Here is a 21806-nt window from a genome sequence, read left to right as displayed (position 1 = left end):
AAGTGGTGATTTTACTACCACAGGTTTCGGCACTACTACAGCAAAGACAACAGACAACCAAATGATAAAATTTTTTTTATTATTCACTTTTGAATTCTTTTACACTTTCCTGATTATTTTGTGTAAGGTGAAACTAGAACTGTTTAAAAGACATACACAAATCTAGTACATCAATAACCAGGTATTTCTTTTTGCTATACTATTCTCACAACCACGTGTGTGCTAGGCAATATAACCGTCACAGAAGCAAACTTTAGGCAGAATACTGGTCAGTAAAAACAAAGCGAAAAGAGCTACCAGATATACAGACAGGCTCGGTTCCACATTCACTACTGCATTTATCAAGCGCCAAGTATTAACTGCACAATTTGTTCAGCTAGTAGAGGGGAGTTTTAAAATCAGTGCATGAAATTCTCTTCAGCAGACAGATGGACAAACAGATGGATCCTATACCTAAGTGGAATGTGAAGGCAGGGGATGATACCACGGGACTGATAGGTGACTATTCCTAATCTTTTCCACTGCATTGTTCACGCAACTCTTACTAGGTTTAATGGGACATGTTTGAAACATGACAAGGTGAGGACGATGGGAGCTCAAATATTACAAGCATTACAGATGTGTAGGTCTGCATTCCAGTACAAGATGGGAAATCCTGAATATTTGAGCCAGTATTTGAGCCAGTTTCCTGGTACTACCAAAGAATGGCGGACAAGAGCTGAAGAATACAACAACACTGGCAGCTCTCAAACACCCAAGAAACCTGTCCTTGGTGAGGTGCAGGCCTCATCCACCATCCTGACATCACCAGGAACCAAAGAAAGGATGATGCATGTGGGAGTCCAAAACTGCTTTAATGGAGTTTAAACAGGTGAAGGGGGTCAAGGATGAACAGAGTCCAGTGGGAGAATAAAGTGAACTAAAAGATGGCTCAGTGGATTACTTAAGAGGTTTTCAGGATAAATTGAGAATGGGAATACCATGGAAATTTTGATTTACCTAAGAGTAAAGTAATGCAAAAGTGGCAGATCACTTCATGGTATCATTCAAACTAATAAGGCCATTCAAAAAATTGAATCTTCTCCTATTGCAAGTCCATGGCAGCGAACCAAGAGTTTTTACTACTGAAGAATATCTAAATTGTAACTAGGTAAAAGTTATTGCTGTGGGAAGGGGCTTAGTCATGCATGTGGTATGAGCATGAAAGCACTTTGAGAAGTCAAACCCCAGTTATCTGCCAGTGTAAAGAGTTTGGAAATCAAGCTGCTAACTCCCCTGTTTCCCTCCTCCCCAAAACAAACCCCATCCCCAGAAAGACAGGATTGACAAAGTGAGCTTTTGACTGAAAGTGGTGCCTCAGACTCGGTTACAAATGTCTACAGAGTGTGCCTGTTCAACTACCTCATAGCAGTGTCCCTAACTGGAATGCCATACATTGGATTGTTTTCCTTCCATGCCCCAGTGTCACAATAGAATCTCTATAACTTTCTGTACAACTTTACAACAGAATTGTACTTCAACTATTTTGGTGCCAAATTAAGCTCGCCAGAGTTACATAATTGATGTCTACTTTTCTACCAATAAGAGTTTTGTAAAGTCAATTGCAATCACAAAACCCTTTATTATTATTATCATCACAGTGTTCAGTTAAAAATATAAACACGGTAATCGGAGCTGTAAATGTTCAGAATAGGAAAGTTCGGAATGCCATTGGAATAACCGACCTCCGCTCTAGGTACACAAAACACCAACCAACCGGTTTTACCCCACAGACAGTTTTTGCTACGTTGAGGTTGTGAAAGTCAATGTACTATTCTTTTTGCTTGTCGCACAAAGGGATTATGTGTAGGATACAGGGTGACATTGAACATACAGTGAAGCGTGACAGCCATTAGTTCTCTCCCTCCCCAGCATCCCCTTCATCTCCCTGGTTTTCCGACGTCCATAGCTGTAAGGAAATACAAACACGTGTTTATGCTGGAAGCACAGTCAATTACAATTGTCAGGGAAGGGAAGACAGCGTAATTAGTAGTAGCTGTGCAATTTTCTCAGCTAAGAGCAATGCAGAACTGAACTTAATAGTAAAGCTGAAGATTAATAAACTAGAACATGAATAAAAGATAAGCAAGAAGCTAGCACAAGCCAGGAAGTTCCACATAAAACTGTTGAGAACAAACTCCACTCTGTGTTACAAAGGCATCTGAGTTTGTTACAGCAGTTAACAAGTGATTCGTAGTTTGAACAAGCAAGTCTAACTGGTCTGGTTACAAAAAGCATCGAAGTTAACACATGCAGTTAACGCCTCAGAAAAAGCTTTTAACGGCACAGAACCGCATCAGCTTTCAGATGCTGAGTCCCACTTCAGAGTGCAGCAGCCTAGAGTGCAGTGGTTTGCCCCATGGTACTCACAGTGAGGTTGTCCCTAAGCAGCTGCATGATCAGGGTGCTGTCTTTGTAGGACTCTTCATTCAGCGTGTCCAGTTCTGCTATCGCTTCATCAAATGCCTGAAAACATAAACACAGCCCTTTCACACTCAGCTTTCTCAAGTCCCTTCTGCTTATACAGAGCTCAAAATCTGCCACATTACTATCCACTATAAAAAAGCTTCTAGTATTTTTCTTTTTCACCACGAGAAGAAATGAAAAACAAAGTGAGCACCAGATCCTAGACAGCCATAGGAAAACAGAAGTCTTCAGGGGTGTCCAGATAAAAGCCCAGAAAAACTTTACTAAATGTCAATACTAAATACTGAAGAGGCAAGAGCACTCTATGTGTCATGCTGAGAAATGGCTCACATAGCTTGAAGTCAGGTTTAAGACAACACTTAAAAAAAAGACTTTCATTAAAAAGGAAGGTCTCCCTGGTCTAAACAAGCAGTGAAAGACAAAGGTACCATTACTTGAATGAGTATATATTTACATATATTGTACATGAGTCAGTAGACAAGAAAATGGAACACAACATTTTTTGACAGTGGGGAGGAAGGTTTCCAATTTCTTTTCAAAACAGCAGAGGAAATCAGGTATGTTCCACTAGAGATTAACAAAGCCATTCTTCCCATCCATCTGTTACACATGAAAATCAATACTGTGAGTCTGAGAGCCGTAACTGCTATTTCTTCATTCAGGTTTCAAACAGATGTAAGCATTTTAACTAAAAAAAGCAAGAACAACAGCAGCATTTTACAGAACAGCATCACTTCTTGCTACACAGTCTTACTGAAGTGCATATTAAGAACACAAAGATTCACCTAATACCAAGTTACCATTCAAGTTACTACCAGACAATTTTCACAGACACAAAAAGCTCCATTTAGAAGACTAATCGTATTTTAGGAAGAAGGCTAAGGAAAAAATGACTGGCTATTTGTTTGCCACAAACCATCACAAAAGCTCTTTTTGGTCTCTGGAGAGAGAGGCACACATGCATATGGATAACAAGGACATTTAGGGCTACAAAGACTGGCACACAGACAACACTTCATGTACTGGCTAAGTGCTTCAATTTAAATAAATATTTCACTTTAGAATTGCTAAATTAATTCAAGTGTTTTCAATTTTGACACAAACACATTCTAAGAGAATTAGGCGGACATTAAACAGAGGCAATTTGTCTTCCCTGTCACTGAACAGCTGCAGTAGCAAATTAGCCTTACCCAAAGCTAAGCTAGTCCAGCAAACTAACTTACCTGAAAATAATACTAAAATGACAACCATTTTATGACAGCATTTTTAAGGAATTTGATATGAGAAAGCATCTCATCTACAAAGTGCTACTGTAACCATGTAATTACCTCCTCAGCCTCCACAAAAATTGGTGATATGAAGAGTCTGCTTACCGTCTTTGCCAGATTACAGGCTTTTTCAGGAGAATTTAGGATCTCATAGTAGAAGACAGAGAAATTTAGAGCCAAACCGAGTCGAATGGGGTGTGTTGGCTGCATCTCTTTCTTGCTAATTTCAAATGCCTCCTGATAAGCTTGCTGGGAGTTCGCTACCGTTGCTGCAAGAAGCAATTACAACCACATTAAAAACACAGTACATCTCTCTACTTCACCAGGGAAGCAATTAGATTCTCAGCCTAGACTAGCATGCCATCAGAAATTCACACAATTACCTATGCACAGACACTTCTTTCAATGTTTTTACACGCAAAAGCCTTCCACTTGCTGAACAATTAGTGCTGAAATAGATTTTTAATAGAAACTTAAAATTTATTGAACAAATTCCAACCAATCTGAATGGACACAAACTCTACCTAAGTGTTCTGGTTTCAAACGTTCATTTCCTGCCCAGCTGAAGAAGTCACAGTTATCAATAATAAATGCAGACAAAACCATATGGGGAAGAAGAGGTAACTAAACTGCTGCACTTAGGTCATGAACTTTGTATTTCAGGTTGGGGTTTCAGGGCAAAGCCAACAGTCCCTTCCTGGCTAATGAGTAACAATAAGCTCCACACTGACATCAAGCTAAGTCTGTAAGACATGGACTACCTCAGACACTCACAGGATTCAGACAGTTCAGCACTGCTTTCCCATTTCAGAATTTATTACTTTACAACCCAGGAACCTAATATCCCATATTTGTATGGAGAAAGTTTGCCAACAGTGGAAGACTTGAGCTGAATTAATAGTTTAAACATGAGATCAAACAAACTAAGCACTTTCTATGAGAAAGAAACCTACATTCTCCAGGAAAATGATTTTACATTGCCACATATGCATGAAAACTAGCTACTGTGGTCAGGGGCTGCAAGCAGAGTTTGACTGCATTGATGAACATCTGTCAAACACTTTTATTAATTTCAGTGAAGTCTTTCTCCAAAAGTGACTCGCACTGCACCTATCTTCATAACTACAGAGCAGCAGTGAAAAGAAATAAACACATGCTGTTGGGGAAAAGAATACAAGTGGCTTTTATACTTGATTCTGCTTGGCACACAGAGATTTTATTTCTACTTACTTTGCTTGTTGTCTCCAGATGCCACCTCTGAGAGGTATCTGTAGTAATCACCTTTCATTTTCAAATAGAAGACCTTGCTTTCTGGCTGTGTGGCATTGACAATAAGGTATTTATCCAGGAGTTCCTGAGAAAGATTAAAAAAAAAAGTGGTGTTTCCTGAGTCATAAAAATAATGTCTGAAACAGAGCCTTTGTTACAATGGTGAGCATGAACTGTTCAAACAGTAACAATGACTTTTGTCATGACTTACGTAGACTCATGTCTTAATCTCTTTGCCTACTGCTGTCTAAACTCTGGGAAAAAAAGATAAACTACTTGTAGCCTAATCTATGGAGAGCTGAAAATGTGCTATGTTGGTCCTACCCACAATTCCCTCCTGCAGGATCTGAAGGCCATCAGGGCTTAAGCCTGCTGATGCAAACCCACATCCGTGACCAAACTAATGAAAAGCAGCAGCTGGAAATTAGCACATCTGGTCACTTTTGCTGCCACAAATCTGAATTCTATGCAGAGCAGTGAAATTGTCCACAATAAAGTGATTCTATCTCCAACTTCAGCTGAAAAGTTTGACAGCGGCACAGGCAGCACATGTGCACTCAGAAAGAGATGCAAAGATTGACTGCACTGACAGCATCTGCTCCTGACTGATCTTAAGCAAATGGAACAATTAAAGGAATCCCTCTTGTCTGAGTGAAAGAAAGAGCAAAATCAGTCTGGGAGAACTACACACCTTCTCCATGAAAAGAAACGTACTAAACAAGACTCAAGACATCAGCATTCATAAATTAAGGAATTTAAACAGCAGGCCTTTTAGCAGGACTCATGTCAGTGCACCAGATCTAAATTTGTTTTCATGGTGAACCCCCTCCAGCCAGCAGCCAGGGGTCTTCCACATGGCCTTGTTTGCCTTTTGCTGCTAAAAAAAATATACTCTTTTATAAAAAATTCCCTCAGAAGCAAGCCAAATGACTTAGCTCCATTCTAGGAGCTAGAATTGGACCCAAGTATGTAGCTATGCTAAATTATTCCCCTGCTAAGGTGCTGCAGTGTCTACAGCACTACTAAAATTCCTTAAGCCTCTCTGAAGAATGCTGCAGTACTAACTACTGTTATTTTTGCTGTTGGATTATTACCAGAACATCATTGCAGATATCCTGCAATTCAGCCTCGATTTTCTCACGATATTCTTTTCCCATCTGCTGTTTCTTCTCGTTTCTCTCTGTTTTCTGTTCGATGCTGGAAATCACACGCCAGGACGAGCGGCGGGCACCGACCACGTTCTTGTAGGCCACGGAGAGGAGATTCCTTTCTTCGTTGGACAGTTCATGTCCCTGCTCAGTGACAGCCTTCATAGCAGCAGCCATGTCATCGTAGCGCTCGGCCTGCTCAGCCAGCTTGGCTTTCTGTACCAACTCACTTTTATCCATGGCTGTCCTGCATTTAGTGAGGAATAAAAAGAGAGAAAAATGTCTCGATGGTCTGCACTGGGAAAGTTCATGCTGAAGCAGATCTTACAGTCAGTAATAAAAGGGAAATCAACTGTAATAAAGTAATACAAAGGGTTTCTTTTAAAAAATGTATTTGACCTTTTGCCAAATGTGTATCATTTTCATGTGTAAATGACTAATGACAATCCTGAACATACAAAATCATCATTCTTCAAAAAGCAGCAAAAGTCATATTGGCATTAAGCACAGCCCTGTGTGAAGCTCTCCTCTTTCCTCTACCGGCCACAGCTCACTCAGCTGGGGAGGTATCAACCAAGAAACCACCAGGTTGCTGGGGCTTTTTCAGGTTTTTTTGTTGCTGCCTGTTTCCCCCCACTGCAGTACAAGAGCAACTGCTTAGGAGTACTGAAGCACTGGACAGCTCCTTCTGACACTGAAGATTGCTGGCAAGTTAGAGGAGATGTTTCTGTGGGTTTATATAAACCATACCCAGGAAAGCTGTAGTGTTGGCAACTATGGAAAGTAAATTTATAATGTTCTGCCAGAAAATAACGTGGGTTATTTTACATATGCATCAACATACACACAATGGACGACTCTAGACAGCTAGGCTGGCTGCAGTCTCAGGTTTTCAAGACCTTTTAAATAACATTGACATTCATAAAATCTGAATGGGATGTGGTCCACACAATGGTCACTGCTACAAAACAAATTGCTTATATGCAATCCTTGTTTATAATTTCTGATAATGCAGTTTAGCAACCAAAGCTGTGAAAGCACATTACACGGCCACAGGGTCACTGAAAAGCTCATGCCAGGGAGAATGAATAAACCACCCAGGGCCAGGCTCACAGGAGAAAGTAAAGAAGCTTCTTTGCCTTTATCAAAATGGACCTCAATACTTCACAAACTTACAGACAACCCAAATTAATCCTTAAGATTTTTCCAGGTGTGCAGGTTCACTTTCGGACACATCCAAAATGTTATTCTCATTAGCACTGAACAATAATTATCCTCTCCCACTCCTAAATCCTAATCAGGGTCCTCACTGTCTAGGTAAGTTGTTAGGCTGAGACTTACAGCCTAAAAACCACTTCTAAAAGAACAATAAAAACCAAACAAGAACAGTAAGTTTACATTTGTATTTCACAGACTTCTGTTCATTATAGAAGCACCTACAGTCCTATTAGAAAGAACCAACATGCTGAAAGAGATTGCTGCAGCCTTTTTCCTGGCTCTCACCTTTGAAGATTCCAGTCTGACAGGCTTCTGATGGAGAACATCTTGCTCACACTGCTCAGCTTGTATTTTACTCCAAGGATCACCTACCATACCATTATAGAGGAAAACCAGTCCCCTGTACCAAATCCTCAAACAGGACAGTGAGACACAGACCCAAATTCCAATTGTGATACATTCCCAAATTCACACACTGCCGAGGATGAGTCCTAACTACAAAATTATTTTGAGACAAGCACATTCTGTATCTCCAGCTGAAGATATTCCACTTAGGCAAAAAAAAATCACCCAGGATTATCAAGTCAAACATCATTATTTCACATAAAATTTCCTGAAGTAAACCCAGCAACAAAAGGTACCTGCTCTGTATCTGCAAGTCACACTCCTGCTTGTGTTTGATCCTTTGTAGATTCTAATACATCCATCTTCATAAGGCACTCAAAGAAAGGACATGGAATACTACAACCAGCCTCCTGGAAAGGGATCTTTTACTGGCAAGTGAAGTTTGGCTCTGGTTCAGCTCCATTTCAAGTGCTGTGGGACCTACTGAAAGGTGCCACACAGACTTCAGATCAAAGCCCTCAAATTTGTTTTCATGACAGGGTGACTGTGGGCAGCAGTGTGACAACTTGTGGTAAGGCATGATTCATTTGGTTCTCTCTTCCCCAGTAAGCTTTTACCCTGGGGATATTACCATTGGTTTCCACAGGCTTATCAAACAGCTAGCTCCTGATGATGGAAAAGGTTAAGTGGGATTTGTGATGTGCTTTGTTTCTTCCTACTTTAAAGGCTACCACAGCACCAATGCAGAACAAGCCCAAGGAATCATCAGACCATTTCCCCTTGAGACAACCTATCCCACTTTTCCCTGTTGAGTCTATCAAACCTTGTAAACCATTCCCTTAACTCAGCACTATTTGCAGACTATGTGCTCAAGGCAGGAAGTAATTTGTGAGTGGTATTTCTCTAGTTACTCACTAAAATCTGAACATGAGCAAAGTACACCTGAAGAATGCTTTTTACATTACAAGAGCCAACTTAAAAAACCAGGACATTGAAACTAAACCGTTTCAGAGCACTTTTAGTTTCTTCATTGTCTGCACAGCTTCTAGAAGTATTTCTACTGCAAACATCTTATCTTTTCCACTTCTTCTCATGGAATGTGATTGTTATGTGGAAGCAGCCTGCTTGCTGAAATGCAGAGGCAAGTAGCTCCAACTGAGTTTACATTTTGTCATTGAAAAGTCACTTAATTTTATCTTTGATCTGCACTTTGCCAATAGTGTTCTAATCTGTAGACAAGTCATCTGTGCAGAATTCTATTTACAAACAATATAGTTCAGTTTTGAAAGGGTGCAGAGTTTGTTTTATCAAGCTCACTGACATATTTATATTTAGATGCAAGACAGTTCACAGGGGTCAATCGGTTCATATAAGGACACATGAAGGAAATCACAAAGGGAATTTTGCACATGAAGGAAAACACGGGGGCACAAAGACCTAATGGATAAAAGAGATCCAGAAACCAGTTTAGCATATCAATTATACAAGTAAAATACCAGCACAAAGATTAGAATGTTGCTTCTCATCAAGCAACTTTCCTCAGCAATGTAACTAATTTATGCACATGAAAGTCATTTATGCATATATGAAACTCAAACTCATCACTAAAGATGGAGCTCCTGACTACTTCACTGGCTTAATTTTGACACAAGAATTCAGTATACAGAGGCTTGAGTTTAGTTAATTTGTGTTAATATCTGTACTGTTAGTAGGCTTGCTATGAAACACAAGTATCATTCAGTAACATGGATTTAACAGAACTTAAATGCAGTAAGAAAATCATTGCCCACACCAAAATATCTGCCAATGACAGTAAGCCTACCATTACTTCCTTCCCAGGATGCTGTATAAAGGAATACTTAAAATCCTCATATGATTCTCCATTGCTTACCTTGTTAGAAGCTTGGAGAGAGCTTTGCAGAGCTATGCTGGCTTGAGCTCCAAAAGAGGGAAGTGTTTGCCAGAAGGAAAAAAGATACAAGGAAAGGAGTGATGTTTGAAAAGGCAAAGAAGCAACTATCAGTTATAACTGGTCCCTCCCAGAGAGGAGATGAAAGCTACACTCTAACAATGGACCAGTGTGCCACAGTCTGAAACAAGCAAAGCCTAGAGCTAAAAATACACCTAGGCCACACACAGAAGCCATCTACCAAAGGTTACCTGCAGCTAGGAGCAAAACACACAGAGGTGATGAACAGGAGGCTGACAGGAATGGGCTATTCTAGCACTGATAAAGCCATGCCATGGTGGCAAAGGGAAAAGAGGGAAGATGGAAAAAGGAGCAGAGACGTGCAGATCACAGCCACGGAGGAGTCCTGAAAGTTGCCTGTTCTAAGCAGAAGATTCTGACATTAGATGCATCAACACAGTTCAAATTCTTAAGACACTGTGTTCTTAAGAATCTGTCCAACACAACTTAGCAGCCCTCAAAAAAGAGGTGGCTGGACATTCACAAGAAGGAATGCCAACCACTGCCCAGCAGTCACAGCCAATAGCACCAGCTGCCAGAAACTTCAATCTCCTGAAGTCCCACACTCAAAAGGTATTTTTTATACTATTTTTTCCCCCTCTATCTCCATACAGCCTAGAGCTCTTTCAATCTCTCTTACAAATGCAGAAGAGCATGTATGCAGGGCACTGTAAGTTACAAGTGCTTACTCACACTCCAGAAAAGCTTTCACACCTGTGTGGACAAGACTGAAACATATCACAAAGCACCGAAGGTGAAGGTCAGGAGCTGCAAAACTCTTTAGTTTGTTGCTGCCTGCATCTTTCAGTGGAAGATGCAGTGAGAAGGGGACAGTGTGGCCAGCCTGGGAACAGCACCTGGAGTCAGTACTGCCATGGATCTTTCAAGAGTGGATGGACACACAGAACTGGAGGTTTACATCCTGTTAACAGCTGAGGGGTGAAACATGCAGCTACTGTTCTTCAGAAGACTGCAGGATTTTGAGAACTACAGCTTACTCCTTAGCACTTATTCCATCTGCTCTGTAGCCTTTATTGGTTCCCATTCCTATGGACTCTTTAGGACAAAGCCAAAATCAGAACTAACTGTGCTTAAAGTCTGTAAAAATCAAATGAAAACTGACACTGAAAATAATCTGGCTTATATAACATATCGAACTGACAGGACAATACTAATAAGCTTTGGTTGGTCTGAAGTCTGCTGCTCTTGATGACCTGTTCTTCTGATGCTAATTAAGTCATCGATTTTTGTGTACTGTTTTTCTCTCTACAGCAAGCACGAGAATCTATCAGACCAACACTTCCACTTTGTAGAAAAGAACTGGTGAGAAAGCAGTGTAGTTTTGGTTTGACATACTGGTCCCTAACGAGTTGAGCAGAGCTGCAGGTTAACAGACCTGCATATTTCACTGTGAGAAAGGAATACAAAGTGAGGTTGGGTGAAATGGGAGGCAATCACACTTCCCAGTCACAAGCTCTGTAAGTCCACTCAAATTCTAACAGAAAAAGCAGCAGACTGGTACAGAATTTGCAGTTCAATATTCCAGCAATATGTGAACACACCTTATTTGATTTCTCGACAGACAATTCATTCTGAAAATAAACATTGACTTGAGATGAGTGGTATCTCAAATTACAGTTCTATAACTACAGAGAGTAAGAGCTCCGGGGACATTATTTCTAAAACAAACAGAAAATCATTCTCCACCATTCAGGTACACACATGCTGACACAAGTACCTGCATGATGGGGATGGCATTCCCTGTCAACTGGACAGTGCTTCCAACATTTATTTCTTACAGAAAATGGAGTGCAACTCTTTCAGGTGAGTTCAAGAAACCTTCCTTGCTTTCCTGCAGTATTTGGCATTTGATTTTATTAGTTGTGTTTCTCTGGATGGTTCCCTCAAAGGCTACCATGGGTTGTTAAACAACTGATTAGAAAATGAATGGCTCTGGTAAGATCTGAACAGCAAAATCTTCCTGACAGAAGCCTGGGTATAACAAGTTCAGTAAAATATCCTGCAAACAGAGTGAGGGAAAAAGGAACATGACTTCACAGCTGTGATATTCTTGCTGACCTTGTGCAGCACATAGCTTCAACCTCCTCTGCATCTACCCTGGCCTTCGGCTCAAATCTCTATGCAAATGTTGAGATAAAATTAACGTTCTATAAAGCTGTGCCTCACCCTGCTCTGGCCATCTGCTGCCATCATTACTTGTTGCTTCATAAAATTGAATAAAATTACACTCAATGGTTTTCAGTCTCCATAGAGATTTACAAAATGTCTATGACCACTACCAACAGCATGTGGGGGCACTGATATTGTACAGACATCTCACGTTTAGTGAGAGCAGCCTTGTTCTTCCTAATGCCAGGCTGAAAAGCACAGGGCAGCTGCAGGTGGAGCATGCTGGCACTTCCACAGCGCAACATCCCCACATGGCAACACCTTTTTATTCCAACCAGCAGAATTGTTTTTGGCTAGAATCCAGGTGGAAATTGTGAGTAAACCCAAAATATCTTCCCCCAGGCATAAAGTTCATGCCAAACTAATGTATTCATATCACAGGTAAATCACTTTTGTTAATAATAAACTGACAGTATTTATATTAGAGGGTGGGGCAAGAAATGTGGCCATATAACAGACACACTACTGTAATGCCTGGTATTAGGATACCACACGGATCAGAGCAGGAGCTTTTACCTCATTAACCAAATAATTATTTACTGAGCTCCTCCTCATCCGAGTTTATTCACATGCATCACAAAAAGCTGCATACTGGCACAGGCCTGCTCAGGAAAAAATAAAACGACTCAACATCAAAATAGCAGAGATCAGAACATGCGGTACTGACATAATGAGGTTGAGAAAACTGCACCAGGCCCATCTGTGCAACGAGTCTATCACTTTATTGGTACCCATTTAATAAACAAAATATGATACAGGGGATATTTTTGCAGTCCTTTAATATGAAGGGAGAAAAAGGCACTTGTGTCCTTGTTTTCTTTTCTAGACCAGATTGTATCTCATTATGGCTTTAAATAAAAGTAAGCTCATCTTTTTTCATATAAAAGTATTACAATTTCTGACTGAGGTGTCCTGTGTTAGTGAACATGTGAAAACACAAATATTCCTACAGCTGCTGAAGATACAGAGCATTACAAGCGCTGCCAAAGTCTCTGATTTTTTTCCATGGGAATTTAGCTTTTATGGTGCTGCATGATGTGTTTTTTGTTTTCCCATCACTGGAAAATGTATTTTAACTATTAATAAGAAATCTATCTGAAAACAACCAATTTACATTGTGATCTTTGTGTGAGATGCATTTATGCCAATGCAGTGATTGTGTTAATGTTATTATTTCAACACCCCAATTAATACCTGGTTATACCCACCTCAAACAAAACCCACAGCCGCTAGACCTGGGCTACTGCCCAGCCTTTTTGTAGGCTCGGACTAGCCGGAACCAACCTTCTTTCCTTGTGGAGTCCTCCCTAAACGCATCCCTATTCCCAAATGGACACGGAACGATCAAAATCGGAAAATAAACGCATATTGTTCCGTTCGAAAGCGCTCATACACGGCCATGACCACCTACGTGTGCCTGTGGAGTCCTCCCTAAACGCATCCCAATTCCCAAATGGACTCGAACGATCAAAATCGGAAAATAAAAGCATTTTGTTCCGTTCGAAAGCGCTCATACACGGCCATGACCACCTACGTGTGCCGGCTCACGGGCACGCCAGCCGCGCTCTCCCGGCTGCGGGCAGCCCGAGGCGGGCGCAGCCGTGCCGCGGCGCGGGCGAGCTCCGGGCAGCGCCGCTTCTGGTTTTCTCGCCATTTCGCACCGCTGTTCTTTGGCTGGGCCTCACGGTAGCCACAGAATGACAGAATTGATTAGGTTGGAAAAGATCTCTAAAATGTCCGAGTCCGACCCGTGGCTGAGCACCCCATGGCAGCTGGAGCAAGGCCGGAGTGCTGCACCCTCCCAAACACCACCAGGCACTGTGGCTGCGCTCCGCCCTGAGCACACCATTCCTAAGGGACATACCCTCGGAAAACAGGCAGGGCGGTTATTCTGTGCACCCTCAAATTAAAATTTCACAAATGCAAAATCGCCTTTAAATGCTGTTTTAGTAGCAGCTCTTCCCTACAACTTCAGTTTTCAATGCATGTTTTCACTGAAAAATCAAGATCCTTTCTGGCTAGATAAGTTTTATGCAACTAATAAACTACATTTTCTAGGGAAATGGCAAAAGGGAACATTTTTGGAGCATGAGGAGAAGTCTAGCTTGGTCTCCAAAAAGGAATCCAAGTAAAAGAATTCAGTTTTGTAATCCATATAATCCTTTTGGATAAGAAGTGACAGGACACACAACTCAATTGCACTGCACCCAGATCTCAAATTTATGGCAGCAGCACTTGTGAAAGTGTTATTATTTGGGCTCAGTTCAATTACAGCATCCTGGAGTCCAATTTTCTCTTCTACTTTCAGCTACAGTCCTGGGCCCATCAAAGTCACTGTCAGATTCCTTTTTGGTGATGGAAGGACTTCATTAATTTCCTGCTTAGTCTCAGTCCAAAGGTTAATTACTTTGGAAAGTCAGAAGGAAAATTACTTGGCACCCACAAGTTATCTTAAGCTGCAAACACTGATTCAGCTCCATTAGTTGCTGTCATCACTCTCTTTTTTCTTTTCTAGGCAAAACTTGTTTTCCCCCTGATCTCCACCATAATCCTTATCTTCTCAGTTCCTATTTGGGCCATTCCCAGCGCTCTTGCTGAGGCCTTGGGGGTGCTGATTCATGGCAGAATTACTTGGTTTTGACACTCCTTGTGCTCCTTGCCTGCCTATCTGTGTGCCATACTCAGTTTGCAGAGGTGTGCTGTCAACACCTGCTCATTTCGACTCCCGCTGTGCCTCCCTCACCCTCCTCCCCTTCCTGCCTGCGTTGTCACCGCTCAAGCCTCTTACTTCCAGTGAGATGCACTGAGCTCCTTTCATGCAGCTCCTCCACTTTGTCCACACAAAATTGTCACCATCACCGCCGAAGCGCTCGCAATCCTCCTCAGCCGGCGCTTTTGGAACATTCAACCTCCAGCACAGTATCCAGGCAGCACAGTTCCACACTGTGTAGTCACAGAGGTGAAGCATCACCCTCTGCTTTCACAGGGCTCCTGCAGCTGGGTCCCTGCTGGGCCAGAGGCCACCGAGACATATCTGTGTTCATGGTACAGATCATTCCTCCCTGAGCTCTTCCTGCCTGGGGCTTCCCAGCCCTGTGCCTGGTCTGCTGCAAGAGATAAGCAGGGCACCCTGCACTTCCTCCAGGGATGGTGAAGGCTGGAACCAGCACCAAACCTCAACTCTGGAACAGCTTGCACCAGCAAGTGGTTCCATGTGTCACCTTTCAGAGGAGGAAGTGCACATCACTGAAAGGATCTGAGACAGGACATACCAAACTGTGCAAGAGCAGCCTTTCCTCAAGGACAGGCTGGATCCATGAGTAAGCAAGCACAACAGAGAGACCAGCCTGCGTGGCTCTCCGGCAGAAAACGTCTTGCTGTGTGTTTTTCCAAAGAGCCACATTTCAGGTCGATAAGTGTGAGGAATAAATGGAATTTGGCTTTAGCAGCTGGTCGGCATTAGCTCTGTCACTGCCCTGGGGAGCACAGAGCAGCTGCCCTGAGGGAGTGCTCACACTGAGCTACAGCCTCACAGGGTAAACCAGGAGGGAGGAAATCACGGCATTTGCTCTGAAAGAGGAGACAGCTCCTGGCCCAGGCGGAGTCCCTTTGCTGGAGGAGTGGTTCTTTACAAGGACCACCTTGTAAATGGTTCTTACAAGGACCCTTTGAAGGGTGAAGCCTGGACACCTCAGGCTTCATCCTTCAAAGGAGGCTCTGCAGGCAGCCGGGGCTGTGAGGACACTTTGTTCCTGCTTTTTGCAACTGATTCACTACAGAATTTCCATCTCCAAACCACTTCTCCTGCGCTGAGTTAGTACTTAGCATCAAGAGCAGGTAAAAGGAGTGGAACAAGCTCTTTGACAAGGATGTCAGCTGCCAAACAGGGAGGGCTGGCTCTGCCCCTGTGCAGCAGCAGCGTCAGGAGCTGTTCCCAGCAGGTGGCACAAGAGCTGCTCCGGTCCCTGCTCTGGGCAGCCCCTACCTGCCCTCAGGTGTGCAGCTTCTGCTACAGGAAAAATGAACCTGAGATTGGTACTAAAATAAGTGCATAAAGCTTTGGTCAGAAATGCCGTGCTGACGAGTCGCTCCATTTTTGTGATTTTTTTTTGGTTTCGGTCATTTGTATTGAAAGTAGTAGGTCCCAGCTGCTGTGGGTACCAGAAGCAAACAGTTGATGGCACTGCATGATCGCTGTCCCTGCAGCTGATGTCTCCTGCAGCCTGACTGAGAGAAAAACGAGGGTTTCACTTCCGTGCTGTAGGAAAGACACTCACAAATGCAATTGCCACCTATTAAGTATATTTTATTTCTTGATTGTTCTGGTACTCATTTTCCCAAACTTCCGCTCTGTGTATGAGTGTAGCCTAATGTTTCAATTGTTCTAGAGCTGGATCTCACAGCTCACTAAATAGTGGATTAGGTGATGGATCCCACATGGAAGTGGTGTAGTGGTTTATGGCAGCCTTCACAACTGACCTGCTGGAGCTGACAGCTGGGATGTCCACCAGAAGTCTCAGCAGAATATTAAGAATTCCATCATTTGTCAATGCTGGTTGTGGCGTACTTTGAATTGCACATGATGGCCCTAAGAAAGGAGACTTGTAAAGAAGCAACAAGGAACATGAAAGAGCAAAATAGTATTTTTAAAATTAATATTTCTGCAATAGGAAATTTTAGAAAGCTCCGAGGGAAAAATCTCTGCAAAATGTCTTCTATTTTCTCTGTGCGTAAGCTGCTTGACATTAGAGACTACTGTGAGGAAGATAAAACTAGAATTAGGTTAGTTAGAACTAAAATTACAACTAAACTGGGCTCAGGCATAAACTTCTTGCATAGGATACAACTATTAATAAGTTTAATTAAAGCAACATTTAAAGCAAAGAGCAGCAGGTTTTCCTCATGGTCCCTGCCAACTAAATGCTAGACTAAATAATACTTTGTTTGGGCATCTTTCAGTCCTTCCTTCTGTCCAAGGAATGCAAGTGGTTTAGTGCAGCTTCTCTATTAAATGTGATTTGGACAAAAGTCAAATGGCTGTTTTAATTTGAAGGTGTTTAAAGGTCTGAAGGTGACTTTAGAGAACTCAGTTAAGAGCATAATTGCAAAGCAACTTACAAGAAGTAACTGTGGGAGCATGAAAATATAAATGACCTAAATAGTATAAAATAGTATGATGGGAAATGTGGTTGGAACAAATGTCTTGGATGGGATAGGAATTCAGCTCCAGGAATGCAATTTTGGCAGTAGTGCCCCAAACAGAGAATGCTATTTCTGGGGAAATGCAGTGAACTCTGGGTCATGAATTAAACTCAGGTAATTTATGTTCTGCTCATAAAAAGTGGCAGTGCAAAAAACCAAGCAGAAATGGAATGGAATATATTGCTGTAAATTTTGTAGCTGCTGGGACCTGGAGAGTCGTCGTGTACTTCTGATGCCAGGTAATGCCTAAGAAAAATTCAAGCCAAGGAACACATAGCAAACCTTCAAAGCTGCCAACTCAGTGACCCTAAGGAAATCCAGTTTCAAAGCAGCATTTGAAGAGAGGTTTGAAGAGGTGACTTCCCAAACCCTGAACTTTATTTATTAGCTGTTTCTGACAAGCTCTAAAGAAAGGCAAATATCTTCATATTTTGAAATTGCATTGCATGTGTTCATTTTCATAGGAAACTCTGATCTTTAGGAAATACCAATATTATTCCATTTCCCGATTTCTCATTCTTTTCTCTCTTGGTATTTAATACCAGTCTGCTGTATAGAACTTCCAAGCCAGTGTCTCTTCCAAGACTTGGCTGCCTGGGTCCCACAGAGCTCCAGCTTCCTCACAACCAGCTATCTTCCAGGTGCCTTTGAAGTGGGATTTCTGCTAGAAAAGCAGCTATGGGAGAAATAACCCTCCCTGTGGTAATGACAGGTAGGTCTGCGAAGGTTTTGATGTTTCACTCCTCAGCATGTGCAGATCAGCTGGAATTCTTTGTGGGGAGATGCAGCCAGACAAGAAAGCTCCCCTTGGCAGAGGGATGGTCCCTTTGGGATTTGATGAGATCAGCTTGGAGAAGTCCAGGCCCCTTATGGAAAACTGGGAGAAAAATCTCTTTAATTCACAGAGTGGTGGAGCTCCTTCTTTGGTATGATGCATAGGGGAGCCTGGCATGACGTTTTCTCTGGGTGTCTCTGGGGAAAGGCAGCTTCTCTCCCAGCAATATGTATCTGTTTCAGGCCATACTTCAAAGTCCAGCCTGGGTTTTTGGTGTTTGCTTTTCTCCTTTTAAACAGGAACTGTCCAAAGGGCTAAAAATCTGAAGTTTAAAGAACTATACAAGCTGCCTGGAGCTCCAAAGTGTTTCTTTATAATTAGTATAAATGCATTAAATATTTAACCTTCATCCTGTGAAAACCCTGACTTTTAAAAAAGAATTTACAGCACAGGGTGGAGTTTTATCTGCTCTCCTAAATAGGACAGAAATTTCCTTCTTTCCATTTCTGCCCCAAATCTCAAATTCCAGAGTGCAGTGAATCAATTGCAGAGGAGGAGATGACTGTTCATCCACCTCCCCATGCAATTGACTCTCAAAAACTTGATTTTTCTCAGACGAGTCAGGGTAAGAGTTCTGAAGCAGCACGACTCCAGCTGGATTCTTCATTCTGCCTTGTGGTTCAAGGTGTCTTTTTCTTAATAAGAACCTGCCACTAGACCGTTAATAGTTTAACAGTCCACAGCTTCCAAGGAAATGCTTGCCAGCAGTCAGAGCTGGAAAATAACTCAGAGAATGGCACAGGCCTGATAAAAGGATTAATAAATCATAGCCCTGAGAGCTGTGAGTTCAGTTTTGTCTGACACTGGCTCTAAGGATTATGTTGTGCATTCAGTGCTCTTAATTGCTTTTTCTCCCTGGAAGTTTGTGTGCAATCTATCTCTGGGATAGATTTGAGAGTTTTTCCAAACAAACTGAACTAGATTTCTTCCTAAATTATATTTAAACTCTGGTCTTTACAGTAGACACTTGTATTTGAGCTGTACTGAGGGGGCTGAAAAACAGAGAAGGAAAGGAGTGACACGTCTTCTCAGGCAAAAGTAGAATATTTTTGCAGAATAAAACTGCCAACCATTTCAACCTAGCTCTGCTATTCCACTTTTACTGGAATTGTTCCGTCTGTTTCTCTGAAAATGAAAGTCTGTTTCTACTCCTGCCACCTGCTATTTCCATATGAAAAAGCTGTTTGGTTATAATGAAGGTACCATTTCTCCCAAGGGCGAAGTAAGGACATTTCATCACACTGCTCTTCCTGAAATTTCACTAACCAGATTCAATATGTTACTAGATTTGATCTACTTTTCCAGAAAGCTTAAAGCCTTTAGGGAAACCTCAAGTTCTGTGTGAGTATTTACAAAACAAAATGTCATTTCCCTGCTGAACTGTAAGACAGTCTGATCTGGCAAAACAAAAAAGAGAATCCAAAACCAAGATTCACTTTAGCTTTGAGACTTACCCAGTGACAAGCTTTTGGAAATCACAACGATTTCAAAGCACAGAGCATATTTTATCCCAGGCAGAAACCAACAACAGTGTAAACACAAAGTTCCTTCATGCTGACCTTGATGTGAGCAGTGGGGGACAGTTGAGGTGGCCAGAATTTGGGTTCCTGAGCAGGTCAGCATTTAGCAGATTCATTTGTGTTTTTAAGAAGCTGTTTAAACTGTCCCTTGACTCCAGGGGTAACTCTCCAAATGAGTCACTTTTGATATCCACCTTTTAATGAACCCCTGGACATCATGAGCGTTGTTCTCCTGCTTTCCAGGAACAGAGCAAGAAAACAGTCTGAAGGCTGATACTGGGCCACCTGAGTTTCCTCAGCAGGATTCCTGGAAAAGAATCATGGAAAATTGATCCTGCTCTTAACATTTGTACGGCTGACTCAGTATCTAACCCATGACAGATTGTACTCTGGAGTACGTGACACCCAGGAGTTTATAACAAAATTAGTTTGATCTTGCAGGCCTGAATCCACTGCTGGAGATTCCCAAATGGCTGATAAAGGCTTTGGCAAGGGAAAGAGCAGGGGGCCTGCCCTGAGCCATTTGCTGCACTTTCAGTCTCAAGTCACCTTTTCAGAGCAGTGCAGACACAAACACGAATCAGAAAAGATTGCACAGTTACAAAGCTCTTTTCAGCACTGCATCCTTTTTTCCTGGTAGCCCTGGGATGAGATACACTCCTTGCTTTGTCCAGGGCTAATAGGTATCATCAGGGATGGAAAGGTACAGGCTGCAGTGAAGACTGAAGAGAAGGCATAGCTGAATTTTTTCTCAAATCCCCAGAAAGCCATCAACTGTCACTGGAGCTCTGGTCAGGATACTACAGCTCCTTGGAGACTATCCAGGCTTGTAAAAACACAGCAGGGCTCTTGCTGCTTCTTTGACTCCTTTAGGTTCCAGCCTAAGTTGAATCCTGAAGAAATAAGGATTTGGGCCCATAGCAGACTGAGGCTTTCTTGAAAATCCCAATTGACACTTCCCTATTAATATTACAGAAATGTCTGGTTTTTGCAAGTCATCTTTATTTCAGGCCTGATTCGTTTATCAAATACTCACAGATCAGCCAAAGGCCAGGGCAGTACATGGAAATGTTTTAACACGTTCACTCTTGGATTGCCAAAACATTATCCAATTATCTATGCTAATGCCAGCTGCTTGGAACATGGAAAGCCTTTAATACAGAAAAAACTGTGGTAAAGAAACAATGAAATGAGAGTAGCTGAAGATGTCTCCCCAGGCTGGGTGAGACAGAGGTGCAAAGGAATCATCACAAATGCACATCTAAACATTTTGCAACCATGAATATATCAAGGATGAAGTCTTTGTAGCCCCAGGAGTAGAGGCAGAGTGTGTCTTTTAGGTTTAAATCAGTTTTCTGACAGATTTCATGAAGGAAGCACCACAAAACTGCTGTAAGCCCTTAACACAAGTGCTACCAGCCACTAGATGTCCCAGAGCTGCACTCAAACTGCACCCATCAGCTGCAGACAGAGGGAGGGCACACTTGGCAGTGCAGGAGACAAGGTATAATTTAACAGACTAAATGATTTGTCTGGAATCAGCACATGTATGTCCTTCTTTAGGGCTTGTATTGTACCTCTGATGGTGCAAAGAAATAAGGGATCTGAACACATGGATCTGAGGAAGAGTTCCCAGATCCCAAAGCTGGTCTTGCTTCGTTTATTGTCGCCTTAAACAAGGGTACAGCAACGTTGCTACCAGTACAGGAAAGCAAAGAGGGATGGGAAAGCTGACACTTCAGTGTTAATAAGCACCTCAGAACAGCAATATGGGAGAGCAGAAGGCAAATATTTCTGATCTTGTCAAGCTGGTGTAACTGGGATCTGCACGTGCACATGAAGGTGCAATGTCAAGTTGCTTTTCTTTTCCTGTTCCTCATTTGTGGTTCAGCATCTTTGCTCAGCAAGCTGCAATGATGCAAGTTTCTATACACACATGCACTGTTCTGTGCCCACGTTTCTCCCTTCATTTCATTGCTTTGCTATAATATTCAGAAGTGTTGTGATTCTGCATTTGACCCAGGAGAAAGCTGTGAACAGCTCACTCTGAGGAAAAATCCAGAAAATGGCTCAAGCATGGCTTGTGCTCCTTCCACACAGAAGTGGTTTAGAAACATTCACCTTTTTGACATCCTGATGCCCATAGGGCCTCCTTCAGCCTATGTTTAACCTCCCTTCACCTCCACTTCTTGGCTAATTCTTCTCTCGGAACAATCTTTATGATGATCAGCCATATCTCGGTTTGTATGAAGCCTTCTGCAGCACTGGAGTGTTGTGTTAGGGCTCCCCTGTTTCTCTTCTCTGTGCTGCTTTGCAGCTCAATCCATCTGATACAGCCCAAGAAGAATAGCTCTGCCTGACATGCACAGCATACCC

The 21806-nt window shown here is 42.2% G+C and overlaps 1 protein-coding gene across 2 annotated transcripts; it reads right to left on the bottom strand.

Annotated features, from left to right (window-relative positions):
* Positions 1–62: 62 nt before the first annotated feature.
* On the bottom strand, positions 63–9627 carry YWHAB (tyrosine 3-monooxygenase/tryptophan 5-monooxygenase activation protein beta). Of its 2 annotated transcripts, none has more exons than XM_039728088.1 (6): positions 9606–9627; positions 6098–6398; positions 4965–5088; positions 3840–4003; positions 2410–2505; positions 63–1948 (listed from the first exon to the last, which is right to left on the bottom strand). In XM_039728088.1, exons 2-6 carry the CDS (start codon positions 6389–6391, stop codon positions 1892–1894), a joined length of 735 nt encoding a protein of 244 aa, XP_039584022.1. In that variant the 5' UTR covers positions 6392–6398; positions 9606–9627; the 3' UTR covers positions 63–1891. The 2 variants fall into 2 exon arrangements, with proteins under 2 accessions (XP_039584022.1, XP_039584021.1); XM_039728087.1 differs by lacking the exon at positions 9606–9627 and adding an exon at positions 7655–7710.
* Positions 9628–21806: the final 12179 nt, after the last annotated feature.

Source organism: Passer montanus, unplaced genomic scaffold, assembly GCF_014805655.1.
Source record: "Passer montanus isolate IOZ18808 unplaced genomic scaffold, ASM1480565v1 scaffold64, whole genome shotgun sequence".
Taxonomy (NCBI): Eukaryota; Metazoa; Chordata; class Aves; order Passeriformes; family Passeridae; genus Passer; species Passer montanus.
The sequence above is the reverse complement of the archived record's forward strand: the minus strand, read 5'-3'. Positions and strand labels throughout refer to the sequence as shown.

Bases quoted from the DNA above. Each gene is read 5' to 3' on its own strand.
- YWHAB (XM_039728087.1), bottom strand. From the start codon at position 7,695: ATGTTCTCCATCAGAAGCCTGTCAGACTGGAATCTTCAAAG. The intron at 4,004-4,964 runs GTAAGTAGAAAT...TGCTTCTTGCAG, and splicing joins ATCTGGAGACAACAAGCAAA to CAACGGTAGCGAACTCCCAG. The intron at 1,949-2,409 runs GTGAGTACCATG...ATTTCCTTACAG, and splicing joins TGCTTAGGGACAACCTCACT to CTATGGACGTCGGAAAACCA.